The sequence below is a fragment of the Candoia aspera genome, chromosome 2 (assembly GCF_035149785.1).
Source record: "Candoia aspera isolate rCanAsp1 chromosome 2, rCanAsp1.hap2, whole genome shotgun sequence".
In the NCBI taxonomy this organism is placed as follows: domain Eukaryota; kingdom Metazoa; phylum Chordata; class Lepidosauria; order Squamata; family Boidae; genus Candoia; species Candoia aspera.
The window spans coordinates 23,983,157-24,002,712 of NC_086154.1; the positions used below are offsets into that span (position 1 = coordinate 23,983,157).

Consider the following 19,556-nt stretch of genomic DNA (forward strand, 5'->3'; position numbering starts at 1 on the left):
CATCCATCACCATGGGGTGAGATATCATCAGTATGCTGATGATACTCAGTTGTACATCTCTGCCCATGGTGAGTTAAGTGATGCCGTGACCACCCTCTCTGGGTGCCTGGAGGCATTTGAGGTCTGGATGGGGAGCAACAGGCTGAAGTTAAACCCTGGCAAGACGGAATGGCTGTGGGTTTGGGGCTCTTTGGTTTCCAGAGAATTACCATCTTTGGTCCTGGATGGGGTCACACTGCCCCAGACAGACCCTGTGTGTAACCTGGGGGTTCTCCTGGACTCATGACTCCTGCTCAAAGAGCAGGTGGCAGTCGTGGCCAGGAGACTCTTTGCACAACTGCGTGTTGTGTGCCAGCTATGCCCATTCCTGGACCACCAGGCCCTTCTCTCAGTCACCCATGCCCTAGTCACCTCCCGTTTGGACTATTGTAATGCACTCTACATGGGGCTGCCCTTGAAAAGTATTCAGAAGTTTCAGTTGGTTCAAAATACAGCGGCCCGCATAGTTTTGCACAAGCCTAGACTTGCGCATGTGTCATGTCTTTTGTGGGAGCTGCATTGGTTGCTGATTTGCTTCTGGGTCCAGTTCAGGGTGCTGGTTATCACCTTTAAAGCCCTACATGGCTTGGGGCCAGGTTTCGCAGGACTGCCTTTCCCCAGTTAAATCCACCCGGCCCACCAGAGTGGGGAGGCAGGGCATGTTGCAGGTCCCTTCAGTTAGGGACGTATGTCTAGTGGGGCCAAGGAAAAGGGCCTTCTTTGTAGTGGCTCTCCCGCTTTGGAACATCATTCCCCCAGATATAAGATTGGGCCCCTCCTTGCTCTTTTTCTGGAAGGCCCTGAAGACGTGGTACTGTCAATGGGCCTGGGGATCCCAGGCTGCTTCTGAGCCAATCAAGTGGCTGGTATGAATGTGTTTGTTGCCGCCGGGGGATGTCTATTGTGTTTTTGTTGTTTTTAATTCTGTAAGCTGCCCGGAGCCACCATGTGTGAGTTGGGCGGCCTTACAAATCTGTATAATAAATAAATAATAAATAATAATAAATAAAATATTTCGCTGAATGAGAATTTGAATATATGCATGTGTGTATGCTCACCTCACAATAGTCTCCTCCCAGATTCCATTGACTCTAGATTCTTTTCTGGACTCCTTCTGAGTATATCCTGTATGTTTACAGCAGGTCCTATGCACCTATGAATTTTGGGCATATACAGAGATGGTTATCAGGCTTGGTAGATACCATCCATCGCTGTTCCATCATCAAGCATAGCAGATGCCAGGTCAGCCACTGTATGAAGACCTCTTCAAAATGTCATATCCTTGTGTTCAGGTGCATGCGTCTTTGTGTGATTAGTTTCTCAAGCAATAGCTATAAGGAGGCAGTACAGAGGGAGACAATCTGAGGAGCTGGGAGAAATTCCCACTGGTCCAGGATGATATCATCAGGCCATGACTGTTTTATGTCAGTTTCATCACATATGATCGTCGATGGTGATTACCCCAGCAATAGAGTACAATCTCCCTGATGTGATAAATTTCTAACATGGGGAAGAAGTTACCATCACCACTGATGAAGATTCCCACTAGAAAGTATAGGAGAACTTTCTGGACCCAGGTGGTCAGCACAGGTTTTGTCTCCTCCATAGGGAATGCAAAGAGCCTGCAGACCCAGAGGATCTTGTATGGAGGACAACTCAAGCAACGCTGCCATCAGGAACCAGGGAAAAGCTCTGTCTATTCCTTTAGGGTTATTAAGAGCTTCCAACTCTTTCCTCTGCAGGGAATCTACACAGCAAGTAGGACTACAGTTATATAAGCATAAACCAGAGATGCACCACCCTTTTTACACTGAAAAGAGTGTTGAAGTGGCATGCATAAGCACAGTCCAATAAGTAGACAATGCCCAGACAAAGTAAGTGATCAAGGGCAGAAATTGGAACTGATGTTGTACTTGGATGTAAAGGTGATATCCATAATACGAATCAAATGTTATTGACCAAAGTACTTCTCACTATTTAATAACTCCCTCTCCCCCTACCATTTGTTGACCACTTTGGGAGTTGGTGTGCCTCATGCAAGCTTGTTCCTCATGTTGTGCAGCCCCACTTTGCCAGCTCAAAACTGCTGTCAGAACAGGTTGATCAGATACGTTTTCTACAATTTTCAGTTGCATGTTTGGCGTCCACAGGAGAGATTTTATGCATTGCCCAACACAGTCTACAAATAGGGAACGCAGCTGGCACTTATATGTTCATTCTCCAGCTACTCATATCGATTGAGCAATGAGCCCAATCCCACATACACATTATCTAGTTCGGTGTGTTCTCTGCCATGCCTTGATGGGAATGGATACAATTATTCATGTACAGCCAGTGATTCACCAAACATATATGATGAATTCATGTTCACCCACTCCTGTTCACAGTCATGGCCTGATGATATCATCCTGGACCAGTGGGAATTTCTCCCAGCTCCTCAGATTGTCTCCCTCTGTACTGCCTCCTTATAGCTATTGCTTGAGAAACTAATCACACAAAGACGCATGCACCTGAGCATGCATGTTTATGTACATGTAAAATATGTATTTCACCGAGGAATAAACAAACACTCCACACAAACATTCCACATTTTCCTGGGAAAACCTTCCGCTGCACAAATTTGGTGGAAGCTCTTCCCTGAACTGCAGCCAACACTGTCTGAAGCCAGAGATGGATCCTGTTACCTTTTGGGCTGATTCCAGATTGAGGCTTTCCTACAGCTACCATTACCCTCCTTCTCTCAGCAAATACTGTATGGAAAGGCAAAAGATAGGCAAAGTGATGGGAAAGCAAGGCAGGGTTAAAAATGGGACCCAGTGATGTCTGGACCCCTCCTTACTTAAAATTCCTTGAACGGGACATTTCTTGATCAGAGCAACCAGCTAAAACAGCTGTGACTGCATTTGAGAGCTGAAAAGTGTTTTAACCGGTGTTCAAAAAGCATTATATGACTGCTGAGTAGTTCTATTATTATTTGGGAGATTTAACGCCACTGCCCCCATACCAAAAACTGGATGTTTGAGTATCTGCCTGTCTGTTCTCTAGGAAAGGATAGAACAAATATCAGGACTAGTCAGTGGAAGATGGCCGCTTTGGCTGATGTGTCCTGGAGCTCTTGAAATAACGACACGCCCCTTAATCCATCTTACTCTGCCTGAGATTAACCTAGATTAAGGCGACCTCCCAGTCAGTCCTGCCCCTTGACCCTGCCATGCTTAAGAGAACCCAGCAGCCATAAACGATGGGGGGGGGGGGGAACGCTTGCCCCTCCTTTAGGCCTCCTTCTAATCTCCAACACTTAAGAACAGTTTGAAACACCCATGTATGAATTTTATTATCTCTCCCCCCAAATGTAGTGGGTCTGTAAATCCCCATTCATCGCCTAATTGGGAAGCTTTGCAGTGTAGCTTGCCCAGAGGAGTGGAGCGTAAGGATTGGCCATTCGGCAGCACTGGGGCGGGGCGGGGGGGTGGGGGGATGAGATGCCAAGGCATTTCCCATTCTGATCGGGGCAGTTGAGGGCTCCACTCCATCCCCACAGCGGGGGCCTTTCTTTTCTTTTTCCCCACCAGCTTTGAGCAGGCCTGTTTCAGATTGGCCTTTTTATGTTTGATCTAAAGAATAGTTGTTGGCCAATTCCATCTTTTCATCACTCTTCTGCCAAGCCTAGATCCAAGCGGCTTGTCAGATGCTCATTAACTCCCCTTTTGGCTCTTTGCAGTGTGTCTCCTAAGCTCATTGTGCCAAGAACTCGCGCTTCTTTCTCTCCCTTTCTCTGCTCCATCAGGGAGACAAATTACTTTCCAGAAAGGGGATCGCCAGGGATGGTTTAATGAGAATTTCTCTGGGGCTGGCTGTGGAAAGCGATGTAGTTAACATTCGGTGGACTTAATTGGACTTTTCTCTTCTGCCTCCTTCAAAAAAACTCTGAAGCTATCCTGTTAATCTCTCATTTGTAATCAATTGTGTTGACTCAACAAAAGTCTAGGTCGTCCTTTCTTCCTGTCCCAGACAATCCTTTGTTGCCTCTAAATGCCTCATTCTTGAGTGCTCCTGGTCTTGTAGATGGGCTCAGTTGTTGACAGTTCATTATTGCGCTTTTGTCCATTTAATCTCCCTTGCTGTGTTTTGCATGTGCATGCCTTAATGAGCTCTGTTGGCAATTAACATGTTTCTAGCAGCAAACCGGTTGCTCAGACGTTCGGAGAGTGAAGTGCAGGAAAAGGGCAACGGCGCTGCCCTGAAGGTTCCCGCTTCCCAGCCCAGCCCAGCATCTCAAGACGCACCTCCTCCTGACTCCCTTAGGATGCACCTGGGATAAGCCTTCCTGACTCCCTTAGGATGCACCTGGGATAAGCCTTCCCCCCACCCAGGCACGCATACACCCCGACACACGGGTCCCTTGCTCCCTCTGCAGAAGAACGGGAGAGGGGAACATTTGGTGGGTTGGGAGGGGAGATTTGGAACGCTCAGCCAGGCAAATGGATATTACACCCAAAAGGGATTTTATTTATTATTTTAGATTCCAACCCTCCCCCTTTTTTTAAAAAAAAACCCACATGCCTGCAAATGCTGGCAAGTTTTAAGTGTCATTCTTTACATAGAGGAACCTCTAACCCCCCCTTAGGCACTAGGCCTGTTCAAGCTGTTCGTGCTCATGACTACGCTTTGGAAGAGAATTCCCCCCTTCTTCTTCTTCTCTTTTTTTTTTTTGGAAAAAAATTACATTATTTGAAGCTTGCTGGCAAGATTGCTGAAGTGTGAGCAGTCATGGACAGAAGAAACATCTTGAGAGGGAAAAGATAATTGGAGCCTTTTGTGTATGTGTGTGTGTGTGTGTGTCTGTGTCTGTGTATATGTGTAACAGAATCACTATCCCCCTTGATTTTAGCATTTTAATATTACAAGTTGCATAGGACAGAATAATGAACCAATGTAAGAACCCAGTTTGTTATTGGGAAATGCTGCGAAGCAGGAAAGTTATCACAAAATGCAAGCCATGCATACATGGAGAAGAACGGTGGTTGTGCCCCCCTCTGGTCTTTATATAATCCATGTATACAGGGGTATCTGCAGGGAGGGGATCAAAAAGTCAAGATTGCAGCCACAATCATGCAATCAAAGCCCTGCCTTTTTTATTGCACATAGAAAAAGATGGGTTGTAGCCACCTGAATGTATATACCTAGTCAGTAAAAGAATACTGCTCAATAATTTCCTTCCTGTTTCTCCCTCTAGCTGGAGTTGTCCACTTCCACAGAAGAAACTTTACAGCACCTCGGTTTTGTTGTTTTATGATACTATATTTTTTGGGGGGTGGGCTAGAAAGTTCTGCTTAAACAGCTTGCCATAAAACACACCATTTTGTTGCAGTTGAAGAAGGAGAGTAGGATCCTCAACAAAATTCAGTCCTGGCTGGGATTACAACCCCCTTGGGCTGTGATGTGCAGCCTGATCTCCTTTGGGGACAGTGAACTTGGAATAATAAGCCTAGGTATGCCATGTTGAAATCCAGAGAGGGATACAGATGAGATAGAGTTAGCCATTATAAAAAATGTGCATCCAACTCTGCTGAGATTCTTCCAGTTCACATCAGGATGCCCAAAGGTATAAAAAGAGGTAGAGCTTTCCAGTATGTGGTGTTGGGGCTGCAATTCACAAAATTCTCAGCCAGCATGACCAGAAACAGTCCCAACTCTCTGGAGAATTGCAGGATGGGGAATGCTGGTCCAGAGCGATGCAAGTGGTGGGACTCAGGAGCACATACAGTGGATACTGCAATAAATTGCAGTGACAAGAAGTGTAGATATTCCTTTACTGATTTCCCAGCATATCTCAATTGACTTTAAGGTAATTTACTTGGAGGACCACTTAACTGTGAGGGTCTCTGCCTATCCCACCAGATCCAAAGGGCAGGTACACTCCAGGTCCCTCTGTTAACCAACATCATCTTGTGGGACCTAGGAGTTGTGCCTTCTCTGTTGTGATGCCTGCCCTGTGGAACAGCCTTCCCCCTGCGATCTGGAGGCCCCAACCTGCTTGGCCTTCTGGAAGGTGATGAAGACCTGCTTTTCTGTGGGCCAAGAAGTTAGGAGAGACTAATATAGGTGTGGTTGAGTTTGTTATACAGCGCCTTGGTTATTGTACTGTGATTCTTGTAATTCTGGTGAGTGGGTTTTCTTGGTTTCTTTTTTTGTTGATTTTGATTTGTAGATGATTTATGATGTTGTTCGTGCTCATTGTCATTAGCCACCCAAAATTCATATGTAAGATATGTAGCCATATAACATTTCTAAACAAATGAATACATCTTGGCAGGCACTAGGGGCAAAGCCTTCTCTATAGTGGCCCTTACATTGTGGAAACTCCTCCCAAACAATGTGCAGTTATACTCCTTGTGTGCAAATCAGTTTTGAGTAGCACTCAATGGTAGTATTTTATTTACTGTATTGTTTAATTGATGCAGCTTTAGAAAACTGTATTTAGCGTAAACCGCTGCGCTGCTGAGCTTGCCGATCGGAAGGTCGGTGGTTCGAATCTGCGCGACGGGGTGAGCTCCCGTTGCTAGTCCCAGCTCCTGCCAACCTAGCAGTTCGAAAACATGCAAATGTGAGTAGATTAATAGGTACCGCTTCGGCGGGCAGGTAACGGCGTTCCGTGTAGTCATGCCGGCCCCATGACCACGGAGGAAGTGTCTTTGGACAAGCGCCGACTCTTTGGCTTTGAAATGGAGATGAGCACCGCCCCCTAGAGTCGGACACGACTGGACTTTACATCAAGGGAAACCTTTACCTTTACCTTACAGGGGGTTGGTCAGTAATATATTTTGTTAGAGAATAAGGTTGAATCATCATCATCATCCATTGTATTTTGCTCACTGCTTTGAGTAGACTTGGTTCAAAACAGTCACTTATTAATTTGAATACAGAAGTACATACAGTCCAAAACCACATTGGTATAGTACATAAAAAGTTGTACTCTGATCATAGCAACAACATTTAAATATTCTCTTTGCCTGCAGTGTTCAGGGTGAGTTTTGGCTAGTCATTCTCCATCTGGGTTAGCACAGCACACTTGAATTGGTTACTGAATTATCAACTTTCTGGTTTTCACAATGCATGAAACCATAAGCTAACCAAATGGGCTGCATATGCAAATAACGCTAAGCCACAATAAACAAGCAAACAAACAACAAAAGTTGTGTGAGTGTAAGGCTGGGTCTTTAACTAGTTAAGTGTGTTGCAAATTCAGCCTTTGGGATGCCTTTTTTCTCCCTAATCTATTTTAAAGGGTTATTGTCTGTATAAATGAAACAATCTGCATACGTGTGGGGGAAAATATGTAAAACAGCACAGGCAGTGAAAACAGAAAAGAACTGTAAATACACCAACATGTAACTGATATTATTCTCTAAGAAAGTTTCCACAGCCAGTGCCTCCACTTACAAGTTGAATAGCTGCTTCTGAAGGTCCTGGACCTCAATGATCAGTGCACTTCACTTACATTTTAATTTGACTGCCCAATACCTGTTAACATTACACTGCTACAGTGCAGGTCTATGGCTATTGGTCCAGGAGTAAATCTCCAGTGTGTTCAGTGGGACATTTTGATGGTGTTCAGTCATTCAGTTGCTTCCGACTCTTGGTGATCCAGTGAACAACAGTCCCCCAGGATTGTCAATCAGTAACTGTTTCTTGAGGTCCTCGTTAGGTCCCCGTTGTGTCAGTTGTGTCATCGGTGATCACATCTAACCACCTCGTCTTTGGTTGGCCTCTTTTTCAATTGCTATTGATTTGTCAGGGTCCCCTTCATGACTTTTGCCATTAGATTATGTGTCCACAACACCTAAGCTTTCACTTCATTCAAAGTGCTTCCAGTGAGGAGCCTGGTTTCACTTCGTTTAGTACTGAATGATTTGTTCTGCTTGTAGTCCAAGGTAAAGCCTCAGGAACCTGGAGTTTTCCTTATGGACTGGGGCTAATGTCCCCTTCCCCAACATGGGTTGCCCTTCAGATATGCACCCTTGGGAAGGAATAGGACTTATTTCAGAATAGGCATGTACAGGTTTCAGCAGTATTTTCCCAAATAATTTTATCTTTTAAATTTTCCGTAGATTGTGAGCTAAAAAAAAGAAGACAAACAATCTGAGACCTCTTCTGAAATCCTGCTTCAAAGTCAATGTAAATTTCAGAAACCTGCTTCCCTTCCAGACACACACATACACAAACACATACAAGTCAAGTCTAGTCTAGTCTTGATATCACAACTGGGACGGTACTTAGATCTAAATCTCTTAATTGCCCATCCATCAGCCTGGGAAAACATACAAATGGATGTAGGTTTCCATTGGAGAAAATTGGAAATGGTTGCCTCTGCATCATACTATTATTAGCTATTTGCTAAATTTGGCCTCGTAGAATGATACAGTAAACACAAGGGATGGATTATCCATGTTTGCTTTTGCTTCCCTCAGTGCACTGAGGCCCATGCTGTGGTATTAACATATACAGCACTCCCATTCATCTGGATTGAGGATAAGATGTAATCAAGCCAGAAGAAGCTGGAGGACTTCTGAAAGCAGCAGGAATGGCATAATAAACATGACCATCTAACGTGATGCACTAATATTACTTCCAGACTCCATTAAGACCTCACATCCAGAATGCAAAACTTACCCAATCACACATGGACCAAGGATAAGGAGCTTCCATCCATGCTAGTGCAGTTCAGCATAAGATGGCATAGCATGTTTCTTTAGTAGTCTAGGAGATTGCTTATGTATCTGACAATGGAGAGCTGGATAACTAGACCAATGGTCAGATTTGGTAAAGGACAGTTTTGTATGTTCATTGTAAAGTGCTTGGGCATTTCCGTGGAAAAGTACAGCAAAAATGTAAAAGGAATAGCCTGCAAATCAGATGAAGACCTCACTTTGGTTTACAGGTAGATAGCCTTTTGGAGCTGGGAGCCCAACTGAAGTTTTGAGAACATGTGGTGGAGGCACTTCCAGAGTGGTGGGTAGCGGAGACTTGCTTTTTTCATAAAATGACTGGCCAAGGGAGGTGTGGCGAGTCACAAAATACTAGAAGCCAGTCCCACTGCAGGGATGATCTCCACCATTCCAGTGGGGTTTGGACTGGGAGCAAAGGCATTGCTGGAAAGCTGGTGTTTTGCTTTTCAGCATGCCAGTGTTTTATTTAATTTTTAAGTTAGTATTCAAAGAACCTTTTAAAGAGGTCAGCTGGGACAGTAACTTTGGAGCAAAATGAAGGCATCTGAGGATAGATTAATAGCTGTTAATGATGTCTAGTTTTACATGGCCCTCAGCCCCTTTTGCCAAGTTTGCACATTTTTGGTTCTGGCTTTACCCAACTATTTAACTCAGGTTTTTATCTCCAGTCCAGATACCAACCAGTCTCAACTGTGGTACTGCAGATCCCAAGAGAAGAAGACTTCCCCATCCCTAGCCTAGAAGAATATCTAAGACTACGTGTGAGCCATGAACACATTTTGGGGATGTCTCCTATAGATGAAATGGTAATGTGCCCACGCTAGAATAGGCATGATTAAAATATCCCACTTTCTCCAGTTGTTGCTCAGTGTGATGAGGTAGGCACTGCCTGATCTTTCCTATTGTGACTGAAGCATCTGCATTCAGTCTGAGTTTCTGCAATTATAGCCCCATGTGAAATATCACCTTACCAGGTGTAACAGAGACGAGGACTTGGTGTTAAAAAATACAGAACAAGTTATCCTTTTTCAGACCGTCATGAAGCAGAAAATGCTGGAGTAGCACCTCCTGGAACTCTAAAAGGTTTCCAAATGCAGGCTTCCAAATTGCCAGCCAACTTTCCAGATGCAATACCCTGGCTTTATTGCCGTTAATGGGAATGTTGCCACTGAGCTAGGCTTGTTGTTCTGATAAAAATCCATATTTTTATACTGAGGACTGCATAGAAACTGGCACTTTATCCCTTAAAATAATCCAGGGGATCATGAGAGTTCCTTTTGCAGAGTAAAAAATACACACAGGAAGATGTTTTCTAAAATCCTGTATAAATAAAATGCATTAATATTGTATTTTACACACACACACACACAGAGAGAGAGATAATGCACTGACTAACAAGTTTGTTGGAGAGGGTTTCACTGTAAAGTCAAAATCAAAATCCTTTCAAGATTTAAAGGTAAATCTAGAGCTGTCAAACTTGAACTGCTGCATCTTTTTAAAAATAGTTGCTTAGCAGCACTGGCAAATATTTTCCAGAGGGCTACCCTAGTATGGGTCCCAACCTAATATGAACTGTGAAAGTTGCCCTTGAGTTCAACACTACATCTCCCTCTACAAAGCAGGCGGTGGGGTGTGCATGGCTCTCCAAATGTGGTCAAACTAAGGGTATATAGCTGGGCTGCAAAAATCTAGACAACCACTAGAAGGCATCAGTGAAACAGAGAAAAGTCTAACTTCTTACTGCCATCTACTGTACTGGTCATCTGGGGTTTTGTAGCCCAGATATGGTAGCTAACCCTAACTAAAGTGCAGTTCCTAGCAGCCCCAGCCAGCTTTGCTAAGGATGAAGAATACTGGAAACTATCATTCACTAACATTTAGACCAGGGTTTCTCAACCTTGGCAACTTTAAGATGTGTGGACTTCAATTCCCAGAATTCCCCAGCCAGCACAGGGAGTTGAAGTCTGCTTGTCTTAAAGTTGCCAAGGTTGAGAAACACTGATTTAGAGGATCACAGGTCCTGCATTCCCAGTATAAAGAAATGAGCACCCTTGAGGAATCAAAAGAGAAATTTATAGAAGCTGTACTTTAAGGTGAACAAGCTGAAAGCTTTCAGTAAGTATTTTGCATGATAGTGTAAATTGCAACCTATCTGGATGAGTGCATGGGACTTTGAGGAGCTGTTTCTCTATTTAAAATTAGTACCTTTGGAAAGATACAGTAAACCGTATTCTGATTATCACTAATAAGTTACTGATTGCATCTGCTACAAGGAACAGATGGGAAACAGCTCCCTGTACACTGGTGAGGGACAAGTCCCATTCAATTAAATGCAACTTACTTTTACAGTAAATATATACAGAATAGCATGTTGGATAATAAAAATAAAGCTTTGAGTCCATATATCTTTAAACACAATTCCAAAAGCACTTTTTTTTTTCTTTTGGGAAACAAAAGTACTTTCTTTTCCTCATTTGCTTAAAGTGCAGGTACAGTAACAATTGGTAGCAGAGATTTGAATTGGTAGAAGGAATGAGTTGCAAGGCTCTAAACCATTCTGATGAAGAGATCAAAGGATGCTCTGAACAGGAAACGGTTCTCTTTCTGGAAGTTAATGTCATTAAGAAATATCTGGTGTACGTTGTCTAATCTTGTCTTTTTCTGCCCTGCTTATTGTGGCAGCCTGTTTTATTTTATTGCATCTCATGACATCACAGATTCTTAAATTGCCACTCAAATTATCCCGTTTGACCATTTGATCAAGAAGCAGATATGGAATAGTTGACTAAGTCGGAATATGGTAATTACAGATGCATTCTGCCCCAAACAATCTTGAATAGTCTTTTACAAAACTGATAATTAAAGAACAGGGCAAACGTCTCAGAAAAGGAGGATAGACTGTAGCTTTTTGAAAGATGGACTTCATGCTTTTAACTAGAATTCTGAGGTCCATCAAGCAGAGCCAGAGGCAAAGACAGCATTCCTGAGGCAGAATTATTATTAATGAGGCCCCAAGAATCAGACTGGGATGCCCTACAGTATATAGCCCAATATGTATTTTCCTTTGGGTTATTTCTGAGAGGCATTCTAACCATGCCATTTAGATCGAAACCCACCATGCTTAAACATTTTTCAAGGTGGAGCGTCCTGCTGATCTTAATGTTCTTGTTGCCTACCCCTGATCTCGAGCCGTTGCCATTATTTTCTCTACTCAGTCAGATCTCTATTGTCCATTGCCACATTAACACCAGTTTCCAGCAAGGTCACATAATATATGCAATAACAGAAATGACATTGGAGGAATGTGATGCCTTTAAAACAGCAAATCCAGTTTAGCTCTCTCCTAAGAAAAGCATGGAAAAGCAACTGCTTGAGAAGGGAATCCTGTCATTATGCTGCTTCACAAGGCTGAAGGGTGATCAGTTATCTATTATATGACTGATCAAACAAGCAAATTAAGAAAAAAAAATCATCCATCCATCCATCCATCCATCCCTAAACTGAAATTTTTTACATCCACTTGGATATTTGATTCAGGTCAGCATCAATGCACCTCCCTGTAGAAGCATGCAAAAGATCATCTCCACCATCGTAAATAAAGGTCGTGAAGTTTCCCTGCAGCAGAAAGCAGTTTACATAGGTGGATTAAATAGCTAGGAGACAAGCAGTGGAGGTGTCTCCCCACCCCACCCCGAAACAACTGGAAGGACTCAGAAGAAACAGTTATTTTCCTCATCTGTAGTGCCAGGTGAGGCTGGCATTAAAGAGTCTGAGGAAAAGTTTTGGGAGTTTTGATTGCCTATAAGTGATGATTTCTGATAAATGAGAAATGAATGAAAAATTAAGGTGAATGAGATTAGTTACTGGGCGATGCTAGGAATATTTAATTTTGGGAGTGAGGTATTGATGGGAACACAAAGTTGTAGCAAAAGAGAAATAATAAGCAAGAGTAGGAGAAGAAAATAATGTTGCTGGACCTGAAGTCTTGGGGTGGTGCTTTTTATCTAGAAAATGTTAACACAAATCAAAGGCCTGGAAACGAAGCAGCAGAGGTAAAGATAGACAGGGATACTTGTACATTATTTTCCCTGGTGGGGAATTTTCATTCAAAACCCATGGGGTTTCCTTTCCCTTAACCAAACTTTATAAGGAGGTGTTGGATTTTTTTTTGTTTTTAACTTTGGGAGGGGGTGCTTATTTGCGTTGCCTTTCTGTTGTGCTAACTTGGACTTGACTGACTGGCGTAGCATCAAAGTCCTGGCAGTTGAACGGACCTTCGCAACCCCTCTTCAAACTTACTTTCCCTCCGTGGCTGATACGGCCGCCTGCAGCCGCCGAAGGACCCGGAGCGAAGCGGCCTTGCCCGCTGCTAGCTCGGAACGGTCCTCCATTAAACTTGGTCGCTTCTCAGCATTTAACCACTCAATTAAGCAGAGCAAAGCTGAACAGTCCCGACGACGTCGTCCCCAGACACCAGGGTGTCCAGCTTAATTCCCGCTGTCCTTGGCCGCCGGGCAGGAGCGACGGGAATTGCGTGGGCGCCGGGTGCTGATCTTGTGGGCAGAATAGCCATCAGCGCATTAGGAGGCTTGGCGAGAACCAGGAGGCAGCCAAGCATCCTTTCCTTGATTTTTTTTTTTTTAAATGACGATTTCTGGAGCCTGCTGTGGATGATTACATGATTAATATAATAGGTTTGAAGGGTCTGTGTTTCCTCTCTTAATTTGGGTCATTACTCGAAAAGCAAGCATGAGATCGTTTCCTCAGCGTTCGGGGATTAGAACGATGGTGGTGATCGTGATGATGATAACAACAACGGCGACATTCAGAGAAGTCGCTTTTTAGAAAAAAGGACTTAATTGAGGGAGACCAGAAGGTGGCATATTATAGCTTCCAATTTCGAGATGAATATCCACTTTAAAAAATAATCGTCTCCCATCCCTCCCCCACCCGTGTCCCCCCTCCCCAACCACGGATGGAAGGAAGCCATCGAGCTGAGAAGCTGTTTCTTTTCTAACCCGACGACGAGAAAATAAAAACAAAAACACGGTCCTCCCCGCAACCCACCCACCCAGGAAGGAACTAGTGGTGGGTGTTAGTGGCAGACGCCGGGGGGGTGGGGGCGGAGAGGGAGGGCCCCGATTTTGCGTTCGCAGGTTGCCGTCGGTGATCTGCTCGAAGCCAGAATGTCTGACTTCCTCTGCACTTTAACAAACAAATAAGTAAATAAATCGGGCTATTCACATTTCCCCCAATTAAGAGGGGAATAAGCCAAGCTCGGAGAGGCTGCGAAGTCGCTCTCTCTTTGGCCAACGCGCCCCCTAAAACAGCAAATGCGGTTGGCTTGTCCGGAATCGCCCGCCGGGGAGGCGTCCTGGCCGCCTCTGGGATGGGCCTCCGCCTGTCCTCGCCACTACGCGCTGGTCCCGCCCGAGGCCGGGAGAGAGGCCGGGCCCAACCAGGCCCTTTCCAGCGGCGAGAGAAGCGGTCCCTTTGCTCCTCGTTCCTCGCCTGCCGCTCCGTCTCGGCTCACCGGTTCCCCCTCACTTCGGCTAGTTTAAGATGCGATGCAAAAGAGCCCCGTTCAATAGAGCGGCCTGGGGGGCATCGTTGCAGAAAGGGCTGGAAGAAGCCCCCCTCCTCAAAAGTCCCCGACGGCGGTGGGGAGGGAGGCGGCTTCTCCTAGCCCCACCCTCTGCTGGGAACCCTTGCCCAGTCACTCCTCTTTACCCTTTCGCTTCGGATCGGTCTGGTTTACACACGAACTCGACGTCACGCGACTGCTTCGGAAACTCAGCTCCTCTTTTGTTGAGATACTACTTGGGGCAAAACCTTCTACTGGAAAGGGAGCCGGGGGTGGGGGGAAGAGCGCCCCGGAAACGCAGAGGGGAAGATTTTTTTCCAGGCCTTGAGGGCGGGAGAGTAGCCTTTGGATTCTTCCCCTACCTATACTACCTATACTTCCCCTACCTATCTTCCCCTACCTATTATTGCCATTAGTAATAACAACAACAACAACAACAATAAAAAATTGGAAGTAGAATTGTATTACTTCTTTAACAAATGTATCTCTGGGGGGACCCGGAAATAAGACGCACATTAACCGATTTTTATTGCCTCGTAGATGATATATTCCTTAATTATCGAGTGGACATTAAAATTTAATTTTACAGTCCTCTATATACATATTTTGTTAACCAATCGGCCGGTGTGTTTTGTCTTTACAGTCCTGGAAACACTCCTGGAATCCGTAGCAGCAACGGAGTATTAAATTGTTTTTATTTCCTTCCTTCCTTCCTTCCTTCCTTCCTTCCTTCCTTCCTTCTCCAAGGATATGTGTGAAAGGTGAAAAGTCCCCTATACATATGTATTTATATGCATCCTTTTTTTTTTTGACACGCATACCAAAACCCCGGTCCTTTCCCGGCCTTTCGAGCGCTCCAAGTCTTGGCTGGCCGAGCAAGACCGCCGCCTCGCTGGCCGGGCCGAGCGCGGGAGGTGCGCTCCGGCATTTCTAGCTCGGTCCGGTCCGAGAGAGCTCTTTGGCGGAAGGCGCGGCGGCGGCCGGGTCGTGCAGCTTCCGCACGTGTTTCTTTAAATCAAAGTTCCGGCAGAAGCCTTTTCCGCAGGTGAGGCACGTGAAGGGCTTCTTGTCGTTGTGCGTGTGCATGTGGAAGGTTAGGTTATAAATCTGGTGGAAGGCTTTGCTGCAGACGCTGCACTTGTACTGCTTCTCGCCGCTGTGGGTCAGCTTGTGGTTTTTGTAGTTCCCTGTCGGAAGAAGCAGGGAGCGAGGGAGGGACAGAAAGGGAGAGAGAAACGTTGGAAAGCGGCAGAGTCGTTTCAAGAAGGAGGGGCGGCCTTTCACCAGCGGAGACGCTTCGCTTGGTTCCTGAGCTGACCGGCCTTCCGGGTTCGCAAGACCGGAACCAAGGCGCCGGGGCCGCACCAAAAAGCAAGCAAGCAAGCAAGCAAAAACCCACGTTCAAGCGAGCCAAGTCAGCCCCTGGATCGTTAATTCGCCGGTCCTCTTTCCCTCCGAAGGTAAAGGAGGGCGTGTCAGAAGTGCCCGCGGCTCTGAGGATGCAGGCGGCTGCGAGCTCGGCGCCTTGTGCCGGCGGCAGCTGCTTCCCCCACCCCGCTTCCTTGGGCGCGACTTCCCCGGCGTTGCGGGCAAGCGCTTCTCTTGCACGAGTTCATTAGAAAGTGTCCTGCAAGGGACAGTCAAGAAGTTGTCAAACTCAATCTGTGTCACGGCCACGCCGAGATGCCACTAACGAATTAAAAAATTAGAGGCCGGGTCAGCCTCCTGACCCAGAGCAAATGGGAGAACCTGGACGGGGACCGGCGAGGGGGGGACCGGAACGCGACACCTCAAACTTACAAACTGTGCCGTTGAAAGCGAGAGGAATTGCTAGCCATTCGGGGAGGAATCGTGCTCGGCTCTTTCGGAAGTTTATTTTCCCAAACTCCTCCCGTTTAGGAGACTATGTGGAGTTTGGGAACGGCGAAAGAAAACAAAAACGAAAAAGCCACCGGCGAGCTACTTCCAGCGGCGCCCTCCCCAAAAGTCACGGTCTACCAGTTTCAGGCGAAGGACACGATCCAGCCCAAGTTCAGCACTTTGACATCTGCTTGATTTAACCGGGATGCCCGGAAACATGGCTTTAACTCTCTCATTGACATCAAAGGAGTTGTTGTTATCATTATCATTATTATTATTATCTTTCGAAGTGCTTTCATTCTGGCTGGATTGTGCCCTAAGAGGACTGAATTCACTTTAACAAGCTTTAATGACAAGTGACAGGATTGAACTAGCCTTTCGTTGCAGCCCAGGGTAAGCCCCCCTCCCCGCAGGACGTTTGAGGGGTCGCCTCCTGGTAGCCTCAAAGTCCGCCCAATTCCGCCGCTGCTTTCTGGAATGCGGGAGACCCGCAAGATTCTATGCGGAAGGTTCGCAAACTTCTGTAAAGAACCTTCGTCCCGGCTGGGAGCAGAAACTTGACCAGACGCTTAAAAACCGGTGGGAAATTCTTTCCGCAACATTCTTCTATGCTCCCCACAAAACACACCGCTCTCCCGTTTTTAACTCGGTGTTCTCCAAGAACGAATTTGTTTCTTCCAGTTAAGAAAAATATACGGCGCAAAGGCAAACTAGCTTTTTCTTTCGAAAAAGAATTGTAATAATTCTTAACAACGCCTCCACCCCCACCTCCCCAGATTATCTCTTCCACGATTTAAATGAGTCGATGCCCACGCAGAGGACAAGAACATCGCCTGGTCCAAATACCTTTTTGATGAAATCCTTTGCCACAAAATTCACACACGAATGGTTTGTAGCCGGCATGGATCCTAATGTGAGTGTTTAACGTGGAACTCCTGTTGAAGGCTTTCCCACATTGATTGCACTTGTGGGGTTTTTCCTGTTGATGGAAAGGACAATTAGCGGCTGCTCTAAAATTACTCATCGCGTTTTTGCCTTCGAGACCATCGCCGAGAAAGCGTGGCACTTACCCAATTTCCCTTCCTTTTTTAAGGAAACGGAAATACACACCAATCGGACGGGTATCTCTTCCAAGACCCAGCGTACCTGCGTATGGATGATTTTATGCCTACAGAGCGTGCTGGCCTGGCGGAAACCTTTCCCACAAACTTTGCACACGAAGGGCCTGGCTCCGGTGTGAACAGGCATGTGCCGGGTTAGGTTATAATGGGCGTTGAACACCTACGAAGAAAGACAAGGCGGGGAACTTTTTAGGCCCCAGAGCGGAGCTCTCGCCACCTTTAGCCTCTCTAAACGGGCCGGCCCGAAGGCGGCTGCAAGGCTTGGTCAGTGGTTTCGTTTCAGCGCCCTTGGACCACGATCTCTCCTCCTCTTAACCTCGGGACCGCCTCCCACCCCCTGTAAAACGGGACCAGAAACGCTGCTGCGGTGCCAGCCTTAGGCGACCCAGCTAGGAGCGCGGGGATTTGTTTGTTTATTCTATTGGCGGTTTATAAACCGCCCGGCCTTCGAAGACCGCAAGGCGATCAGGACGGGGAGCGCGCGGTGGGGGGGGGGGACGTTTTGGACAGAGTGGCCTGGCGGATCAAAGCAGGAGCCGGGCGCGGAGAGCCCCAATTCAGTTCGCAGCACAACCGCGTAATAATTACGAATGGCTAGTGCGGGTCACAGGAGGAGTGACGGAGAAGCCTAGGGATGGCCCTCCCTTCCCGTTAAAACGGAGAAAGCGCCTCGTACCTTGCCGCACACTTCGCAGGTGAAGTTTTTGGGTTTCCCATCGGCCGAGGTGCCGCCTCCGCCGCCTCCCGCGCCTGACCCGCTGCTCAGCTTGGCGTGGTGGGCTTTCCCACTGGGCCTCTCGCCGGCCAGGCTGGCGTTCTCCTTCATCACCTGGTCCAGCTGCCCCGGGAGGCGCTCCTTGTGGGAATACTGGGGGTTGGGAAACTTCTCCGGCGGGGCCAGGGCGGCCAACTTGGCATTTTCCAACAGGAAGAGTTTCTGGTGCGCGGACAGGGCGGCGGCGGCGGCGGCGGCGGCGGCCGGGTTGGGGGAATGCAGGAGGCCGGAGGCGAAGAGCTGGCCCTGAAGGATCTCCGACGGGTGGTAGGAGGAAGAATCCAGGCAATTGAAGTAGTAGAGGCTAGATCCGTTGGCCGGCAGGGCCAGAGTCTGGTGGATGACCTGGGGCTTGATCACCCGGCCGGCGGCCGGCAAGGCGGCTTGGCCCAGGGGCGGCGGAGGCGGGAGCTCCCCTTTGCAGCACGCGCTGCAGTTGCTCTTGCAGAAGGCTCCCGTCGAGCCGCCCAGCGCCGCGGCGCCGCAATGCCGCAAGCTTCCTTTCCAGAGCTCCGAGTAGTTGAGGAGCGCCTTGGAGGGCACCTCGTAGGCGGGCAGCGGCTGGACTGGGATCACGCCGGGCAGGGGAGAGCAGAGGCTTAGCAGCTTCTTGGCAGGAGACTCGCTCCGCCTCGCCTCGAAGGCGGCGGCGGCTGGTTTGTGGTGGGGCTCCGAGCCCTTGGCCATGATCCGCTCGATGGAGAAGGCCAGGCTCTTGGCGGGGTTGGCGGCTCCGGTCCGGATGCAGGCGGGAGGCATGACCGTCTCCAGCGAAGCCGACGAGGCCATCTCTACGCGGAGAACGGGAAGGAAGGGGAAGGACAGCGGAGGTGGGGATCAGCAGCCGGAGGTCGCCCATAAAATTCACAGGCACCAAGAGCAACAGGACGAATAACCGGGAAGAAGAAAAAGCGGAGAAGTCAAGCCCGATTCGGCTTGGTCCGCAGCTCAGTATTGCAGACAAGTCAATTTAATAAGCGCCCGTTTTCTTTCTTTCTTTCTCTCGCTCGACCGTTCCCCCATCCCAGCATCTCCTCCTCCCATTTACATTCAAATGAATCGACTGCGTGCAGGGGGAACAGACCGCTGCTCATTCAGCAGAGCGCGCGCCAGAAAAAGTCGCCAGCAAACTCCGCAGCCTTTCCATGTGGAGCGGAGATGGCCTGGCCTGGGTTTTTGAGGGGGCGGGCGGTGGGGGGGGGGGTAGAAAGGGAGGCAGGTTCCCCACCCCAGCCTACCCCCCGACCTCTTTCGCTTAAAAGTGATGGTATGACCCCGAGAGACGGTGGGGCGGAGGGGGAAAGGAGGAGGGGCAGCCTGGCCTGGGGTGAGTTACCTTTGCCCGACGCATCCGAGCCCCGCAGTGTGGCCGCACGGTCAGACCTGGATAGCAAGCATCTTCCCGAGCGTCTCTGGCATTTCAAGCTGACATCACATGAAGTCACTTC

The 19,556-nt window shown here is 47.5% G+C and overlaps 1 protein-coding gene across 1 annotated transcript; it reads right to left on the bottom strand.

Moving 5' to 3' along the window:
• Positions 1 to 15,282: 15,282 nt before the first annotated feature.
• FEZF2 (FEZ family zinc finger 2) lies at positions 15,283 to 18,897 on the bottom strand. The gene is made up of 4 exons (XM_063296415.1): positions 18,010 to 18,897; positions 17,359 to 17,493; positions 17,059 to 17,191; positions 15,283 to 15,539 (listed from the first exon to the last, which is right to left on the bottom strand). Exons 1-4 carry the CDS (start codon positions 18,895 to 18,897, stop codon positions 15,283 to 15,285), a joined length of 1,413 nt encoding a protein of 470 aa, XP_063152485.1.
• Positions 18,898 to 19,556: the final 659 nt, after the last annotated feature.

Excerpts from the sequence above, each read along its gene's own strand:
- FEZF2 (XM_063296415.1), bottom strand. The coding sequence starts at position 18,897 with ATGGCCTCGTCGGCTTCGCTGGAGACGGTCATGCCTCCCGCCTGCATC. Across the intron at positions 17,192-17,358 it reads ATAAAATCATCCATACGCAG|GAAAAACCCCACAAGTGCAA; the intron begins GTACGCTGGGTC and ends TTCCATCAACAG. Across the intron at positions 15,540-17,058 it reads CAAAGGATTTCATCAAAAAG|GGAACTACAAAAACCACAAG; the intron begins GTATTTGGACCA and ends TTCTTCCGACAG.